This window comes from Nicotiana tabacum, chromosome 20, assembly GCF_000715075.1.
Source record: "Nicotiana tabacum cultivar K326 chromosome 20, ASM71507v2, whole genome shotgun sequence".
Taxonomy (NCBI): Eukaryota; Viridiplantae; Streptophyta; class Magnoliopsida; order Solanales; family Solanaceae; genus Nicotiana; species Nicotiana tabacum.
This window is the reverse complement of record NC_134099.1, coordinates 151,381,342-151,399,307: the sequence shown is the minus strand read 5'-3', so window position 1 is coordinate 151,399,307 and position 17,966 is coordinate 151,381,342. Positions and strand designations below refer to the sequence as shown.

The 17,966-nt window shown below is 42.8% G+C and overlaps 1 protein-coding gene across 1 annotated transcript; it reads right to left on the bottom strand.

Moving 5' to 3' along the window:
- Positions 1–1,439: 1,439 nt before the first annotated feature.
- Positions 1,440–2,033, bottom strand: LOC142174600 (uncharacterized). Its single transcript, XM_075240425.1, has one exon. It carries the CDS (start codon positions 2,031–2,033, stop codon positions 1,440–1,442), a length of 594 nt encoding a protein of 197 aa, XP_075096526.1.
- Between the last annotated feature and the right edge of the window lie 15,933 nt (positions 2,034–17,966).

Sequence of the window (17,966 nt, the reverse complement as noted above, 5' to 3'; positions counted from 1 at the left end):
ATAATAACTTTTGAACTAATCAAGTATGACCTGAATTTTTCGAATGCAAAAACGACAGCCAACATCTCCTTTTCCGTCATGGTGTAATTGAGTTGTGCACCGCTAAGCGTTCTGCTTTCACTGTAAATTGGGTGCATCAGTTTATCTTTTCTCTACCCAAGACTGCTCCTATAGCATAATCACTTGCATCGCACATGAGCTCAAACGGTTGCTCCCAGTTGGGTGCAACAATGATTGGTGCAGTCACCAATTTTTTTTCAACTCCTCTAATGCCAACCTGCAATCATTAGAAAACACAAAGGGGTGATCCTTTTCAAGGGGTTTACATAACGGGTTAGAAATTTTAGAGAAGTCTTTTATAAATCGCCTGTAAAACCCGGCGTGCCCAAGGAAATTTCTCACTGCCTTGATTGAAGTAGGCGGTGGAAACTTTTCAATCATGTCAACCTTAGCATGGTCAACCTCAATTCCCTTACTGGACACTCGATGCCTCAGGACTATCCATTCTTGTACCATAAAATGGTGCTTCTCCCAGTTCAACACTAAATTTGTCTCCACACATCTTTTGAGCACTCTTCTTAAGTTGTGAAGACAATCCTCAAATGAATCCCCCACCACGGAGAAATTATCCATAAAAACCTCCATAATGTCCTCTACCATGTATGTGAAAATGGCTAACATACACCGTTGAAATGTTGCCGGTGCAATGCAAATCCCAAAAGGCATTCTCCGAAAGACGAATATGCCATACAGACAAGTGAAATATGTTTTCTCTCTATCTTCGGGGGATATTGAGATCTGATTGTACCCCGAATATCTATCCAAAAAACAAAAATGCAATCGCCCGGCCAGCCTGTCCAACATCTGGTCAATGAATGGAAGGGGGAAGTGGTCCTTCGGGGTGGCTGTGTTCAATTTCCGGTAATCCATGCAAATCCGCCATCCCGTGACTGTATGAGTCGAGATCAACTCGTTGTTCTCATTTTGTACAACCGTCATTCCCCCCTTTTTGGCACACATTGGACAGGGCTGACCCAATTGTTGTCAGAGATGGGGAAGATGATACCCACATCTAACCATTTGATCACTTCCTTCTTCACCACCTCTTTCATATTCGGGTTCAGCCTTCGTTGATGTTCTCTGGAAGGTTTGTGCCCTTCTTCCAAGAGAATCTTGTGCTTACAGAAGGATGGGTTGATACCCTTTTTGTCTGCCATAGTCCAACCAATGACAGTCTTACTTTCCTGTAGTACCTGTAGGAGCTGCTCTACCTGCACATCTAGCAAACCGGATGATATAATGACAGGCAATGTAGAATCAGGGCCTAAGAAAACGTACCTGAGGTAAGCTGGAAGAGGTTTCAGCTCCAGCTTGGGTGGTTCCTCTACTGATGTCTTTGCTGGAGGTGTAGCCCTTTTGTCTAACTCAAGGGACTCAAATTAAGGTTCCCTTTTCCAGAACCCTTGGCCTTCAAGTGCCATGACCCACTCAGCTAACCCTTCACCATCCATCTCATCTAAATTTGTCAGACATGCCTCCAATGGATCTTTAACAGTCAGGGTCACATTATCTTCGTGCAGGATCACATCCACTGCCTCCACCAAGGAGCAATTAGCATATTCACTAGGTCTCCTCATGGATTGCTGAACGTTGAATATGACTTCTTCATCGTTCAGCCTCATTTTTAATTCCCTAGTATCACAATCAATTAGTGCTCGCCCAGTGGCTAAGAATGGCCTCCCTAAAATGATAGGTATCTCCTCATCTACCTGGCAATCTAGAATAACAAATTCTGTAGGGAACACAAACTTCCCCACTTGTACCAACACATCATCAAGAATTTCAGTTGGCCTTTTAACCGTGCAGTCAGCCAGTTGCAACATCATCGAAGTCGGTCTCGCTCTGCCAATGCCCAGTTTGGTATATATAGCCAGAGGCATCAAATATATGCTGGCTCCTAAGTCATATAATGCCTTTGCAAAGGCATAACTCCTAATAGTTAATGGGATAGTAAAGCTACCAGGGTCAGTCATCTTTTGAGCCATGAGTCTTGTCACTACTGCGTTGCAGGTCTGCGTTAGAGTCACTATGGATAGGTCCTAAAAATCAAACTTTCGTGACAGTATGTCCTTCATCATCTTCGCATAGCCTGACATCTCCCTCAAGGCATCCATCAAAGGAATATTCAACTGAATTTGATGCAGCATCTCCATGAATTTCCTGTATTGATCTTCCTTTTTTTATTTTACTAGTATCTGAGGGAATGGTGCAGGTATCACCCTTTGTGCACTGATTGCTGGCTTCTCTCTATTGGGGTTCTGTGGAAAAAGAGGTACCGCCTGTTCTTCCACTTGTTCACTCACCTTAGCCTTATCCTTTTCATCCTGACCCTGTTCAACCACCACTTCAGTAAGTTCTGCTGGTTCATCTACCTCTAGTGGAACTAGAGTGGCTGGCGTAGTCTTTTTGCTAGCTTGTGCAACTTCCTACTCTTTGTCTAAATCTATCCCATTTCGGAGACTTACTGCCATCAGCTGATTCAGGTTTTGTTCCTTAGGGTTAATGTTTGTGTCTGCTGGCAATGTTCTATGGGGGCGGTTGTTTAAAGCCATAGAAAGCTGCCCCAATTGAGTTTCAATGTTCTTTATAGCTGAATCATGCACTGCCAACTTTTCCTGCATCTTACCATTTGTCTTAATGAGTTGCTGAAGCATACCCCTAATCTCTACCATGTTGTTATCTTGCTGCTAAGGAGGTGGTTGATATGTCAACTGTTGCTGGTGGTTCTGCTGTGGATAACCCTGCTGTCTCTGGTATGGCACCATTTGGCCTTGGGGTTGCATACCTCCAGGCTATTGCATGTTTGGCCTGTATTGCTGATTTTGTGCCAGTCTCCACGACTGTCCTCCTTGTCTCTAACCCCCAAAGTTGTTGACATAATTCATATATTCTCTTACCCCTTGATTGTCACCTTTTCAACTCGATGAGCACACATAAGACTGATTAACACAGGGTATACACAGTCCTCCATTTGTCGTGTCAACAATATGCACCTGTTTTATAGCCATCTCATCAATCTTCTTTGTCAATATACTCATCTGAGTCAGGACTATGGCCATGTTCTCTGCATGCGAATTATTTGGGTCAAGAGGAAAGGAATGCACTATGGGTGCCAGTGTCGTACCTCTAGTCATCCACCCCGAATTTTAGGACATCTTATCAAGAAGGACTTTGCATTCAGTGAATGTCTTGCTAAAAAATGCACCCCGATTGAAGCATCCACATTGGCCTTTAGATTGTCCGCTAACCCCATGTAGAACCTCTGATCGAGCATTTGGTCCGGAATACCATGGTGAGGACACTTCACTAGCATCCCTTTGAACCTTTCCCAAGTTTCTTGCAAGGTCTCAGTCAACTGCTGCTTCTACTGTAATATTTCATCAATCTGCCTTGCAGACTTGTTGGGTGGGTAGAACTTATTCAGGAACTACTTGACTAATTCCTCCCAGGTGACAATGGAATTGATTGGGAGCGAATTCAGCAAAGTCTAAGCTTCCCCCGTCATAGAGAATGGGAGCAGTAACAGCTTGATAGTTTCTGGGGTCACAACAGAAAAATTTTCAAATGTTGCTGGGGGTCTTCAATGTGTAACCCGGAGACAATCCCTTATTCTGCAGAAGGTGCAGCATGTTGTTGGTGATCTGGAATGTCTCCGCTTGAATTGGGGGCACAGCTATGACAGTAGCCAGGTTGTCAGCTGTAGGCTGTGCCCAATCATAAAGTGCAGCTTCTGGCACAAGAGGTGCCACTACTCCAACATTTGGGGGAGCTGGCGCATCCTCGACGTTTCCGTTGACATTTTCTACATCACCCATGTTAAATTCAAGCTGGTGTGGTTGTTGTGATTGCTGTATCCTCTTGTTGGCATGGTTCAATGCCCTGAATGTTTTCTCGGGGTCTGTGAGTCCTTCAAGCAGTTCTCCAGTCCTCGAAGGATTTCTAGGCATACACCTGAATTCTACAAGAGTTCAAACGTGATAATTTCAATTAACAAAATTGTTTAACACCTTCGAAAATTGATTTAAACTAATAATTCTAACACTACTTCTAAGTTGTAATAAATAACACCGTTAAGTTACCTGGCAACGACGCCAAAATTTGATTACGACTAACTATGCCTTCTAAAAGGCAAAGCGGTCGTTATAAATATAATCCGGTTTTAAGTCCGGAGTCGAATCCTCAGGGAACTAAGCTATCTATTACAACTCTTTGGCAATGCTATTATCAACTCAACCAAATTCTAGATGCAAAATTTTTATCAATCGATCTTGGGTTTTTTGTTTAACTACTTCAAGTAATATTAGAAATAACAATATGTTAGATTAAAGATAATTCAATGGTAAAAAGGTCTAGGGCAGTGATTTCCCCAATTGCTAATTTAGGTCTTGACTCTTTCGCTATAATCTCGCCGTAATACTCTATGAGGATTAAGAGCTATGAGTTATCGTAATTATCTCTCGATCAACTACAATAATTTACTAGAATATTCTCTCGAACTACTCTAGCTAACAATATGTGTAGCTCTAAATTATCCTACCAAAGTTTCGTTATCTCTAAACCCACTTTTAAGTTCAAGTAATGAATCTCTTCAATTACCCAAAAGTGGTGTTGTTCAACAGCTGTCTAACCTAATATTCTTTCTCAAGTAACCTAATATTCTTTCTCAAGCAATATGAGGTAATTAGACACGATTAATCAAGGGCCCATTCAATTAATCACCATACAAAACGTAGTTGAATAATCATATAATAAATTCGGCTCGATTATAACAAGGTGAGTCAAACTTCAACCAACAATTGGTTCCATCAACCCCAGATGATTGTTTAGCTACTCATAACAAAATAGAATAAAACTATAAAGTTGTTCATAATGAATAATTATAAGAATTAAAAGGAGATAGAAAAACTCTAATGTTTGGTTGATCTTCTCACACTTCTTCTTGCCTCCAAAGTAGTCTAAAAACAAGCTTAATTGTGTCTTGGGCGAGCTTCTAAAGTTTATAAGGGTTTGGAACAAGTTTTCCCCGAATTACACTTTGGTCCCCAATTTTCTGGCACTTGAACTGTTCACCGCGATTGCGGCTAGACCGCGGCTCGACCGCTGTGAACGCTGAACATTTTGCCTCGCATAATTGATCTGTCGCGGTTCAACTACGGTTCCACCGCGGTCGGGGTGGATTTCACTCAATCCATTTTTGCTTCTTTATGCTCGGGTATTTCTTGATTGGGCGTTTTCTTCGCATTGGTGACTCCAAAACACTTCGTAGTGCTTCCTCACTTAGATTATTCCTACGAAGCAAAATAACACCATTTAGAGCATTTTGTTATCAATTCGCCTATAAAACAACAATAAAGCATGGTAATATAAAGGTGTAAATATCATCTATATAGCCTAATATCAGCCATCCTTCTTCTTCACAAATAGAACCGGCGCACCCCAAGGTGACACACTAGGCCGAATGAACCCTTTATCAAGGAGTTCCTGAAGTTGTTCTTTTAACTCCTTCAACTCCACTGGTGCCATATGGTACGACGGAATAGAAATGGGCTGAGTGCCCGGCACCAGGTCAATACCAAAATCAATATCCCTGTTCGGTGGCATGCCCGACAGGTCTGCAGGAAACACATCGGGAAAATCCCTCACAACTGGAACAAAATCAATACTGGGAGTCTCAGCTCTGACATCCCTCACAAACGCTAGCTACGAAAGACAACCCTTCCAACCATACGCTGGGCCTTCAAGAAAGAGATCACTCTACTAGGGACATAATCAGTCACACCTCGCCACTCGATCCGTGGCACACCCGACATAGCCAATGTGACTGTCTTAGCGTGACAGTCTAGAATAGCACGACATGGAGATGACCAATCCATGCCCAAAATAACATCGAAATCCACCATACTCAATAACAACAGATCCACTCGGGTCTCCAAAACCCTAATAGTCACCACACACGATCGGTACACACGGTCTACAACAATAGTATTGCCCACCGGGGTAGATACATGAACAGGTAAATCAAGAAACTCACGGGGCATACCCAAATAACGAGCAAAGTATGATGACACATAAGAAAAGGTGGAACTGGGATCAAATAATACAGAGGCATCTCTGTGGAAGACTGAAACAATACTTGTAATAACAACATCTAAAGCGATAGCATCGAGTATGTCTGGGAATGTATAGAAAAGGGCCTGACCACCCCCTAATCGACCTCCCCTTCTGGGGAGACCCCTAGCTAACTGACCTCCACCCCTAGCTGGCCGAGCGGGTGGGTTTGAAGAAACTAGCGCTGAAGCCGATGACTGACCCCTTTGCTGGGACGAACTAGCAATACGACGAGGACACTGCCTCCACATATGGCCTATATCACCACACTCATAACAACTCCCAGGTGCTGGAGAAGGGGACTGAAGGGAACCCCTCGCACCGGAGTGACTAGAAGATGCACTCGGCATAGAAGAGCCCTGAGCTGATGGAACACGGGACAAACTCTGAGCTAGAAGGGCACTAATTGATGACTGGACCTGCTGAGATCCGTGATAACCATGACCCGAAGATGCCCCATGATCACCTGGGAAAACGGGCTGAGCAGACCTGAATGAACGGCCTCTGTCGTGCTGAAACTAACCCCTCGAAGGAGTACTACTATAGCTGTCAGATCCTCGAGGCCTCTTGGCCTCCCTCTCCTCTCGCTCCTGATGGCGAACAGACTCATTCTCACGGGCAATATCAAAAACCTCCTCGAATGTGGCACTAGATACCCTCTCCCTGGTCATAAGAATACGGAGCTGATAAGTAAGACCATCAACAAACCTTCTAATCTTCTCTCGATCTGTCGGGACCAACCAAATGGCATGAAGAGCTAAATCGGAGAACCTCAACTCATACTGCGACACGGTCATCTCCCCCTGACGCAACCACTCAAACTGCCTACACAGCTCCTATCTGCGGGATTGCGGCACATACTTCTCCAGGAAGAGAACGGAGAACTGCTGCCAGGAAAGGGATGCTGCACCAACAGGCCTGCGCCTCTTGAAATCCTCCCACCAAGTGTAAGTAGCTCCTGAAAACTGATAGGTGGTAAAAGCGACCTCGCTGGTCTCCGGAATACCTGCAGTACGAAGCATCCTTTTCCACTTATCCAAAAGCCCTGGCATCCTCGCCCTCTGCGCCACTGAAGGTCGGAGGCTGCAATCTACCAAATCTCTTCAACTTACGCTGCTCATCATCTGGCATGACAGGAACCACATAGTCCTGAGCAGCTGCAGTCGGCTGGGCTGGATGCGCCCCCAGCATCTGAAGTCCCTGCAAGACCTGCTCAGGTGTGCGAGAGGCGGGAGTCTGATTGCCTCCCCGACCTGTGAAGTAGCTATGGCTGTAGTGGCTGAAATTGCCTGAGCCAAGCCAGTGCAAACTGATAAGATCTGTGCCAAGGCCTCCTAAAGACCCGAAATAACGATGGGCACAACTGGTGCCTGAACTGGTGCTGCTGGAGCGTCCAAAGCTGGGACCTGGTCCTGAACTGGGGCAGCTGGTGGATCTACAGGTGCTGCCCTTATTGCTCTGCCTCAACCACGACCACGACCACGACCGCATCCTCGGCCTCTAGTGGCCACAGCTGGTGGCACTAGTGGTCGCCCACCCTATCCAGTAGCGCGTGTCCTCACCATCTGTGAGAGAATAGAATAATAGAGGTTTAGTACTCAGATCAACAAGTTCGCACGACAAGAATTTCAAGAATATGAAGTGTTTCCTAAAGGTTTTGCAGCCTCTCAAGGATAAATATAAACGTCTCCGTACCAATCCGTGAGACTCTACTAAACCTGCTTATGACTCGTGAGACCTATGTAACCTAGGCTCTGATACCAACTTGTCACGACCTTAACCCGGACCCCGTCGTGATGGTGCCTCTCGTGAAGACAAGGCCAGCCAACTATTCCCAATTCGACGTTAAACAGTTAAAATAACAGTAAAACAATCTAAGACATGATTAATAATATGAAGTAGCAGATAATATCAATAAAAATGCGGAAGTACAACCCAACACAGCCCTAACCGGGTTGTCACAAGTCACGAGCATCTAACAACACTGAATACTCAAATGTAACTACAGAGTTTAACGCCAATAGCTACCTTAAGACTCCTCGAGATCCGCCCGAAGCTGGAATGAATCAGCACTCGTGAGTGGGACCAGCTACGCCTGAATCTACATACATGGTTCAGGGAGTAAAGTGAGTACTCCAACTCAGTGAGTAACAAATGTAAATAATGACTAAAAGTAAGAAAACACGTAAGGCACAAAGAATTCTATAATGAAGCAGTAAAATCATTTAAAAGCAGTAACACAGTGAAAAGTCAAGTAAATTCCTCTTTCAACAAGTAAACAAGTAATTGACAAGTAACTAAGGTAAAGTAAACAAATAGAAGTTCGCCCCTCGGGCACAGTATCACCACATCCACCCCTCAGGCAACATATCAGAACAATAACAGCCCCTCGGGCTCAATTTCACATCACAATGGGTACCCGCGCTCACTTCGAGACGTGGGCTCGGGGGTCGAGTTTTGGTAATTTCGGGATTTGTGCCATTTATTTATTGTTTTCGCTTGGGCTTCGTTCCCTTAGCATATTTTGACGTCCTCGTTCTGATTTTGGATAGATTCGACGCGAGTGGAGGCCGATTCGAGGGGCAAAGGTGTCATGAGCTAGAGATTTAGCCGGTTTGAGGTGAGTAATGATTGTAAATGATGTTCTGAGGCTTTGAAACCCCGGATTGCACATCGTAGTGATTTATTGAGGTGAGGCACACGCTCGATGACGAGCGTAGGGTTGTGTACTATTGGGGATTGTGACTTGGTCCATCCCGGTTGATGATTTTTACCGCGTATTTGACTAAAAACTATTTGTTATCATCATTATTTGGGTTGAATGCCATAGTTGGGCTGAATGCCAACTATTTGAACCCTTTGGGGATTTTCATTGCTATTTTCTCACTATTTTGACTTTATACTTGAACTCAGTCATGTTATTTTCCACTTTTATCATACTCAGCCATGTTTACTCAGTTTTAAGATTTAAATGATATTTTAAATGATGTTGGGCAGAGAAACACTGTTTTATTATTGCCCGAGGGGCTTGCGAGTATTTTTGACTGAGTAAGGCTTTCGATCAAAAAGTCTATCAAATATCGTCTGAATGACCTAAAATATTGCACACACATCCCAAATGACACAACGAAGCTACTGCAACTCTCGGAAGTCCATTCCGACCCCTATATCAAAATCTCGCCTATCAACCGGAAATCGCCAAAATATCAACTTCGCCAATTCAAGCCTAAATCTTCTCTATAACTCCAAAACCCATTCCGATCACACGCCTTAAGTCATAAGTCACCTCTCGAAGCTAACCAAACCATAAGAACTCGCATCCGAGCCCTCTAACACACAAGTCAACATTTGGTTGACTTTTCCAACTCAAACTCCCTTAAAAGCGACTAAGTGTCTCAACCCTTACCAAAATCATTTCGGATTCGACCCGACCAACCCGATATCACAAAACACGGATATCGAAGCATAAAAAAGCAGAAATGGGGAAAACGGAGCGGTAACTCATGAGACAACTGGCTGGGTCGTCACACATGAACTCTAACTGAATACATGAAATGATTTGAAGGAAATTAAATATACAATAGTGCTCGAATAATAATTGATAGTACGATAAAAGGGAAAGACTCCAAGGGATTGCGACGACCAATCAGCTCTACCTTGAATCCTTGCAATCACATTCTAACTCTGTCTGAGTCCTATATCTCCAATACTTGGCTCTGTATACAAAAAATATACAGAAGTGTAGTATGAGTACACCACAGCGGTACCCAGTAAGTATCAAGACTAACCTCGGTGGAGTAGTGGCGAGGTACAGTCAAGACACTCACTAGTCTAATAACTTGTTCAATATAGCGTACAAAAATAATAGGAAACAAATAAAAATAATGGCAACAATAATCAACCAGTGATATAAACAACAGGGCAACCGGGACATCATATATATTGCTCAGCAAATAATGAATACAAGCACGACCAATTAATCAAAATTTTCAAATATTAATCTTTCTCCTATAAATCTTCCCAATAGTAATCTTTAGGATATAATATTTTCCGATAAATATATTTCGAATATACTTCCTTCAAATAAATATCTTTCTCATGATTCTTTCAAACAAATATCTTTCCAATATAATTCTTCCAAATAAAATATCTTTTGAATAAAAATTCTTTCAAATAATATTTTTCGAATATAATTCTTTCAAATAAAAGTTACCATGGGACACCTTATTTCAAATCATAAAATACGGGTCTCAGCCCATTTTCATTTTTCCATGGCACCTCGTGCCAATATTTATATCACAACTGCACGGACAACTCACGTGCCAATATCATCATCATTTACTCACGACACCTCGTGCTCATATTTCATATCACAACTGCATGGAAAATTCACGTGCCAATATAATTTTAATTATATAACCACGGCACCTCATTCCCATATTTCATATCATAACTGCACGGACAATTCACATGCCAATAATATTTCCCCGGCACCTCGTGCCCATATCATAATCCGCTCGACAATATTCACATGCTCATAATTTCAATATATATCTGACTATTATCAAATTTACTGAATTTATAAAATAAATTGTACAATATGTAAAAGAACTCACAAGGAATTCACAACACGACATACATATTACCAGCACAATATCCCCCCATCATCGCATAACAATTACCAACACAATACTCCACATCATCACATATCATCCCTAACAATAGCCACCCTTATCTCTCCTATATCCACCCTTATCACTCCTATAATAGCCTCCCTTATCGCTCCGTACAATAGCCTCCCTTATCGCTCCGTATAATAGCCACCCTTATCACTCCACCCAGACAATATCCCAACACACATAACCACAGCGAAATGCCACCCTTATACCCACGTAATATCAACAATGGAATGCCACCCTTATGTCTTCGTAATAATAACTCAAATTACACAATAATTTACATAAAATATTATAACAACAACACCATACAACAATTCATATCACAAATTGTCCATAGGCCACAATCAATTCCAAAGATACAACAAAATTAATTAATTTCACAACAAAAAGCCCAAGGCTCCACACAAGGTATATAAAATATCAAAACAACAAAGATGGAAAAATAATTCATCATAGGACAATACCTTCTTTAATCCAAATTTTCAATAGTTATATTAATGCCTCTTCTTACCTTATTTAATTAATTATTTGCGGATGAAAAATCTATAATAAAATTATTTCTAGGAAATATCAAATCACCAAGCACATGGAATTCACATAAAAAATCCAAGTATAAATCACACCAAATTATCATATAAATACAAACTCGACAAACAAAGAATGAGGCATGACAAATCAAAGATTTACTAAGTGTCAACCATTTTCCGTTAAATACATACAGGTGTCTATGAATTTTAACCGATATAATTTGCACATATAAACCAAGTACGTACTCGTCACCTCACGTACATGGTTTCCAATCACACAGTTTCCACATAAGACTCAATGCCTAAGGGGAAATTCCCCCACACAAGGTTAGGCAAAATACTTACCTTTTTGAAGTTATGCTGATATTTCACAATCGACTTCTTCCTTGAATTAACCTCCAGACGGCTCAAATCTATCCAAATTAATTGCATAACTTCATTAACATCGACTTAAAATTTCACATTCAAAAAAGGTCAACCAAAAGTCGACGCGGGACTCGCCTCTTGGAACCCAACATAATTTTCATGAAATCCGAACACCCATTTGGATACGAGTTCAACCACACCAATTTTATCAAATTCTGACATTGGATTGGCTTTCAAATCTTAAATTTTCGTTTTGGAAGATTTGCTAAAAATCTGATTTTTCTTCCATAAATTCATGGATTCATGATGTAAATGTGTCATGACCCTAACTCGAACCCGGTCGTGATGGCGCCTCTCATGAAGACAAGGCCAGCTGAAACTTCCCATTTTCCAATTATTAACAGTTAAGCAATTAAGAAACGGTCTAAACACGATAAAATATATTCGAAATAACCATGATAACATAAATACGTGGAAGAACACCCACACACAGCCCTAACCGGGGTGTCACTAGTTATGAGCATCTATAAGTCATAATACAAATCCGCTAAGTCAATAAACTAGCACAACTGTCTGAAAAGAGGTAGAAGTGATAAAAGAGTAGAGAAACGGGACAACGGACGCCAACATCTACCTTGTGAACTCCGAATGCCCGCCTGAAGCTGGAGGGATCAACACTCGGGAGCGGAACCATCTACATTTGAATCTGCACACATGGTGCAGGGAGTAAAGTGAGTACTCCAACTCAGTGAGTAACAAATGTAAATAACGACTGAAAGTAAGAAAACACGTAAGACACAAGTCATTCTATAATGAATCAGTAAAATCATTTAAAAGAAGTAAACCAGTGAAAAGTTTAGAAATTCCTTTTTCAACAAGCAAACAGGTAATTTGACAGGCAGTTAATGTAAAGTAAACAAATAGAAGTTCGCCCCTCGGGCACAATATCAACAAATCTGCCCCTCGGGCAACGTCTCAGAACAGTACCAGCCCCTCGGGCTCAATCTCACATCACAAAGGGTACCCGCGCTCACTGGGGTTGTACAAACACCTGGAGGAGCCCCTTACGGCTCAAGCGCAATAACAAGCCATCTCGTGGCATCAAAACTAGGCACTCGGCCTCATATCAATCAAGCCACCTTGTGGCGTACATATCTCAGGCCCTCGGCCTCAAATCAGTATTAGTGTTTCGTCACAACATGGGTCCTCAGCCTTACTCAGTCAAAAATCCTCTCAAGCCCCTCGAGCTGTAAAACAGTGTTTCTCAGCCCAAACATCATTTAAAATGTCATTTAAGTATTAAAACTGAGTAAATGTGGCTGAGTATGAAAACAGTGAGAAATAACATGACTGAGTTCAAGTGTAAAGTCGAAACAGTGAGGAAATATCAATAAAAAGCCCCGAAGGGTTCAAATAGTTGTCAGGATGCCCAAATATGGCATTCAACCCAAATCATGATGGTAGCAAATAAGTTTCAGTCAAATACGCGGTAAAAATCATCAACCGGGACGGACCAAGTCACAATCTCCAATAGTGCAAGACCCCACGCTCGTCATCGAGCATGTGTCTCACCTCAATATAGCACAACGATGCGCAATCCGGGGTTTCAAACCCGCAGAACATCATTTACAATCATTACTCACCTCGAACCGGTCAAAGCTCTAGCTCGCGATGCATTTGCCCCTCGAATCGGACTCCACGCACGTCGAATATATCCAAAATCAGAACAAGAGCGTCAAAATATGCTAAGGGAACGAAGCCCAAGCGAAAGCAATCAATAAAGGGCACAAATCCCGAAATTACCAAAACCCGACCCCCGGGCCCACTTCTCGAAATTCCGAAATTTTTACACCAATAGATTCCTTATCTCCCCACGAGTTCATACATATTAAAAACATCATAATCCATCCACAAATGGCCCTTCAAATCCCAAAGGTTTGGTCTCCAATTTCAAGCCCTAGTTCTTCAATTTTTAGGCTTAGATTCCATGATTTTCTAGGTGGAATTCACATAATAATTGAGTTTTTAGTCCAAAATGCTTACCTCCAAATGTTTCCCCCTTGAATCCCTCTTCAATCCCCTTCAAAAATCTCCAAAAAATGACTAGCTATGGAGGAAATAAGCCCCAAAATCGCGGACAAGATGAGCTTAATAACCTTCTGCCCATGCCCAATTTCCTTCTTCGCGAACGCGGTCAAACCCTCGCATTCGCGAAGCACAAATTTACTTTGACCAACTTTTACTCTTACGTGAATGCGACATGACCATCGTGAATGCGATGGTTCATTATACTTACTATTCGCGAACACACTACCTCTCTCGCGAACGCGATGAACAACTTGACCTCAACCCAGCTAAACCAATTCCTCTACGCGAACGCGGTGCTTGACTTCCCAGCTGTCCGTGAACGTGAAACCCTTCTCGCGAACGCGAAGGCCAAAATTCCACTGACTTCCACTGACTCTTCACGGATGTGAGGGTCCACTCGCAAACGCGAAAAGTAAAAACCTGCAACAGCTGAACCTGCAACTTCTGCAATTTTCTTAACTCCAAAATGATCTGCTCAACCCCTCGAAACTCACCCAAGGCCCCCGGGACCTCAACCAAAGGCACCAACACATCCTAATACCTTATTCAAACTTGTTCCAATCATAAAAACACCTCAAATAACATCAAATCACCCAAAACACATCGGATTCAAGCCAGACTTTCTAAAATCTTTCAAATTCCGTTTTTGATAAAAAAAATCCAACCAAATCACGTCCAAATGACCTGAAATTTTGCACATACATCCCAAATGACACAACGGAGCTACTGCAACTCTCAAAATTCCATTCCGACCCCTATATCAAAATCTCACCTACCAATCGGAAATCGCCAAAATATCAACTTCGCCAATTCAAGCCTAAATCTACTCCGAACCTCAAAAACTCATTCCGATCACACTCCTAAGTCCCAAATCACCTCTCGAAACTAACCGAACCATCGGAACTCACATCCGAGCCCTCTAACACAAAAATCAGTATCCGGTTGACTTTCCAACTAAATGTTTCCTTAAAAGAGACTAAGTGTCTCAAACCTTACCAAAATCATTTCGGATTCGATCCGACCAACCCGATACCACGAAACACGGATGAACAAAGCATAAAGAAGCAGAAATGGGGAAAACGGAGCGGTAATTCATGAGACGATTGGCCGGGTCGTCACATCCTCCCCAACTTAAACAAACATTCGTCCCTGAACGAGTCAAGAAATATACTTGAAGCCTCAAACAGGTAAGGATATCTGCTCCGCATCTCCCGCTCGGTCTCCCAGGTAGCCTCCTCCACGGGCCGACCTCTCCACTGCACTTTCACTGAAGCTATATCCTTTGACCTCAACTTTCGAATTTGTCGACCCAAAATAGTTACTGGCTTCACATCATAAGTCAAACCATCATCCAACTGAACCGTGCTGAAATCCAGAACATGAGACGAATCCCCAATATAGTTCCAGAGAATAGAAACATGAAATACCGGATGCACACTCGACAAGATGTGTGGCAAAGCAAGCTCATAAGCCACCTCCCAAATCCTCCGAAGCACTTCAAAAGGCCCAATGAACCGAGGACTCAATTTCCCTTTCTTCCTAAATCTCATAACACCCTTCATGGGTGAAACCTTCAACAGAACCTTCTCGCCAACCATGTAGGACATATCTTGAACCTTCCTGTCAGCATAACTCTTTTGTCTAGACTGTGCTGTATGAAGCCTCTCCTGAATCACCTTTACCTTTTCTAAAGCATCCTGCACGAAGTCTGTCCCTAGTAGCCTAGCCTCATCGGGCTCGAACCAACCAACTGGATATCTACATCGCCTCCCATACAAAGCCTCATATGGAGCCATCTGAATATTCGATTGGTAGCTGTTGTTATAAGCAAACTCTACAAGCGGCAGAAACTGATCCCATGACCCTCTGAAATCAATGACACAAGCAAGCAACATGTCTTCCAATATCTGAATAGTGCGCTCGGACTGTCCGTCCGTCTGAGGGTGAAAAGTTGAGCTCAACTCGACCTGAATACCTGACTCTCACTGCACAGACCTCCAAAATTGCAAAGTAAACTGAGTGCCCCTATCTGAAATGATAGAAACTGGGACACCATACAACCGAACAATCTCCCAGATATAGATCTCTGCAAACCGCTCTGAAGAATGGGTAGTACACACAGGAATAATGTGCGCGGACTTGGTCAGCCGATCCACAATCACCCAAATAGCATCGAACTTCCTCAAAGTCTGTGGAAGTCCAACTACAAAGTCTATAGTGATCCTCTCCCACTTCCACTCGGGAATATCCATCCGCTGAAGCAAGCCACCCGGTCTCTGATGCTCATATTTCACCTGCTAACAATTGAGACACCGAGCTACAAATCCCACAATGTCTTTCTTCATTCTCCTCCACCAATAGTGCTGTCTCAAATTCTGATACATCTTCGCAGAACCCGGATGAATGGAATACCGCGAGCTATGGGCCTCCTCCAGAATCAACTCCCGAATTCCATCCACATTGGGCAGACAAATCTGGCCCTGCATCCTCAACACCCCATCATCACCAATGGTCACATCTCTAGCATCATCATGTAGAACTCTATCCTTAAGGATAAGTAAGTGCAGATCATCATACCGGCGCTCTATGATGCAATCATATAAGGAAGATCGAGAAACCACACAAGCCAATACCCGACTCGGCCCCGAAATATCTAGCCTCACAAACCAATTGGCCAAGTCCTGAACATCAACTGCAAGAGGTCTCTCCCCAACTAGAACATATGCCAAACTCCCCATACTCACTGCATTTCGGCTCAAAGCATCGGCCACTACATTGGCCTTTCCTGGATGGTACAATATAGTGATATCATAATCCTTAAGCAACTCCAACCATCTCCTCTGTCTCAAATTAAGATCCTTTTGCTTGAACAAATGTTAAAGACTGCAATGATCAGTGAACACCTCACAAGATATGCCATACAAGTAATGCCTCCAAATCTTCAATGCGTACACTATGGCAGTCAACTCCAAATCATGAACGGGATAGTTCTTCTCATGGGGCTTCAACTGACGAGAAGCATAAGCAATAACTCTACCCTCCTGCATCAACACACAACCAATCCCAACTCTCAAAGCATCACAATACACGATATGTGATTATGAAGCTGATGGGAAAACCAACACTGGAGCTGTGGTCAAAGCTGTCTTGAGCTTCTGAAAGCTCTCTCACACTCATCCGACTATACAAATGAAGCACCCTTTTGAGTCAACTTGGTCAAAGGCGATGCAATAGATGAGAATCTCTAAACAAACCGGTGATAATAACCCGCCAAGCCAATAAAGCTGCGAATTTCTGTGGCTGAGGACAGTCTGGGCCAACTCTAGACCGCCTTTATCTTCTTCGGATCAACCTGAATACCTTCGCTGGACACCACGTGCCCCAAGAAAGCCACTGAACTGAGCCTAAACTCACACTTAGAGAATTTTGCATAAAGCTTCTCGTCTCTCAATCTCTGCAACACAACTCTCAAATGCTCCGCGTGCTCCTCCTGACTACGCGAATATAACAAAATATCATCAATGAAGATTATGACAAACGAGTCAAGACAAGGCCGGAACACACTGTTCATCAAATGCATGAATGTTGTTGGGGTATTAGCTAACCAAAAAGATATCACCAAGAACTCATAATGATCATATCTGGTCCTGAAAGTTGTCTTGAGAATATCCGAGCCCCTGATCTTCAACTGGTGATAACCTGAACGGAGATACAATCTTGGAGAACACTCTCACTCCCTGAAACTGGTCGAATAAATCATCAATGCGAGTCAAAGGGTACTTGTTCTTAATTGTTACTCTGTTCAATTGCCTATAATCAATGCACATTCTCATAGTGCAATCCTTCTTTTTCACAAATAGAACCGACGCACCTAAAGGTGACACACTAGGCCGAATGAACCCTTTATCATAGAGTTCCTGAAGCTGCTCCTTTAATTCCTTCAACTCCGCTGGTGCCATACGATACGACGGAATAAAAATGGGCTGAGTGCCCGGTACCAGGTCAATACCAAAATCAATATCCCTGTCCGGTGGCATGCCCGGTAGGTCTGCAGGAAACATATCGGGAAAACCACTCATAACAGGAATAGAATCAATACTAGGAGTCTCAGCTTCGACATCCCCCACAAATGCTAGAT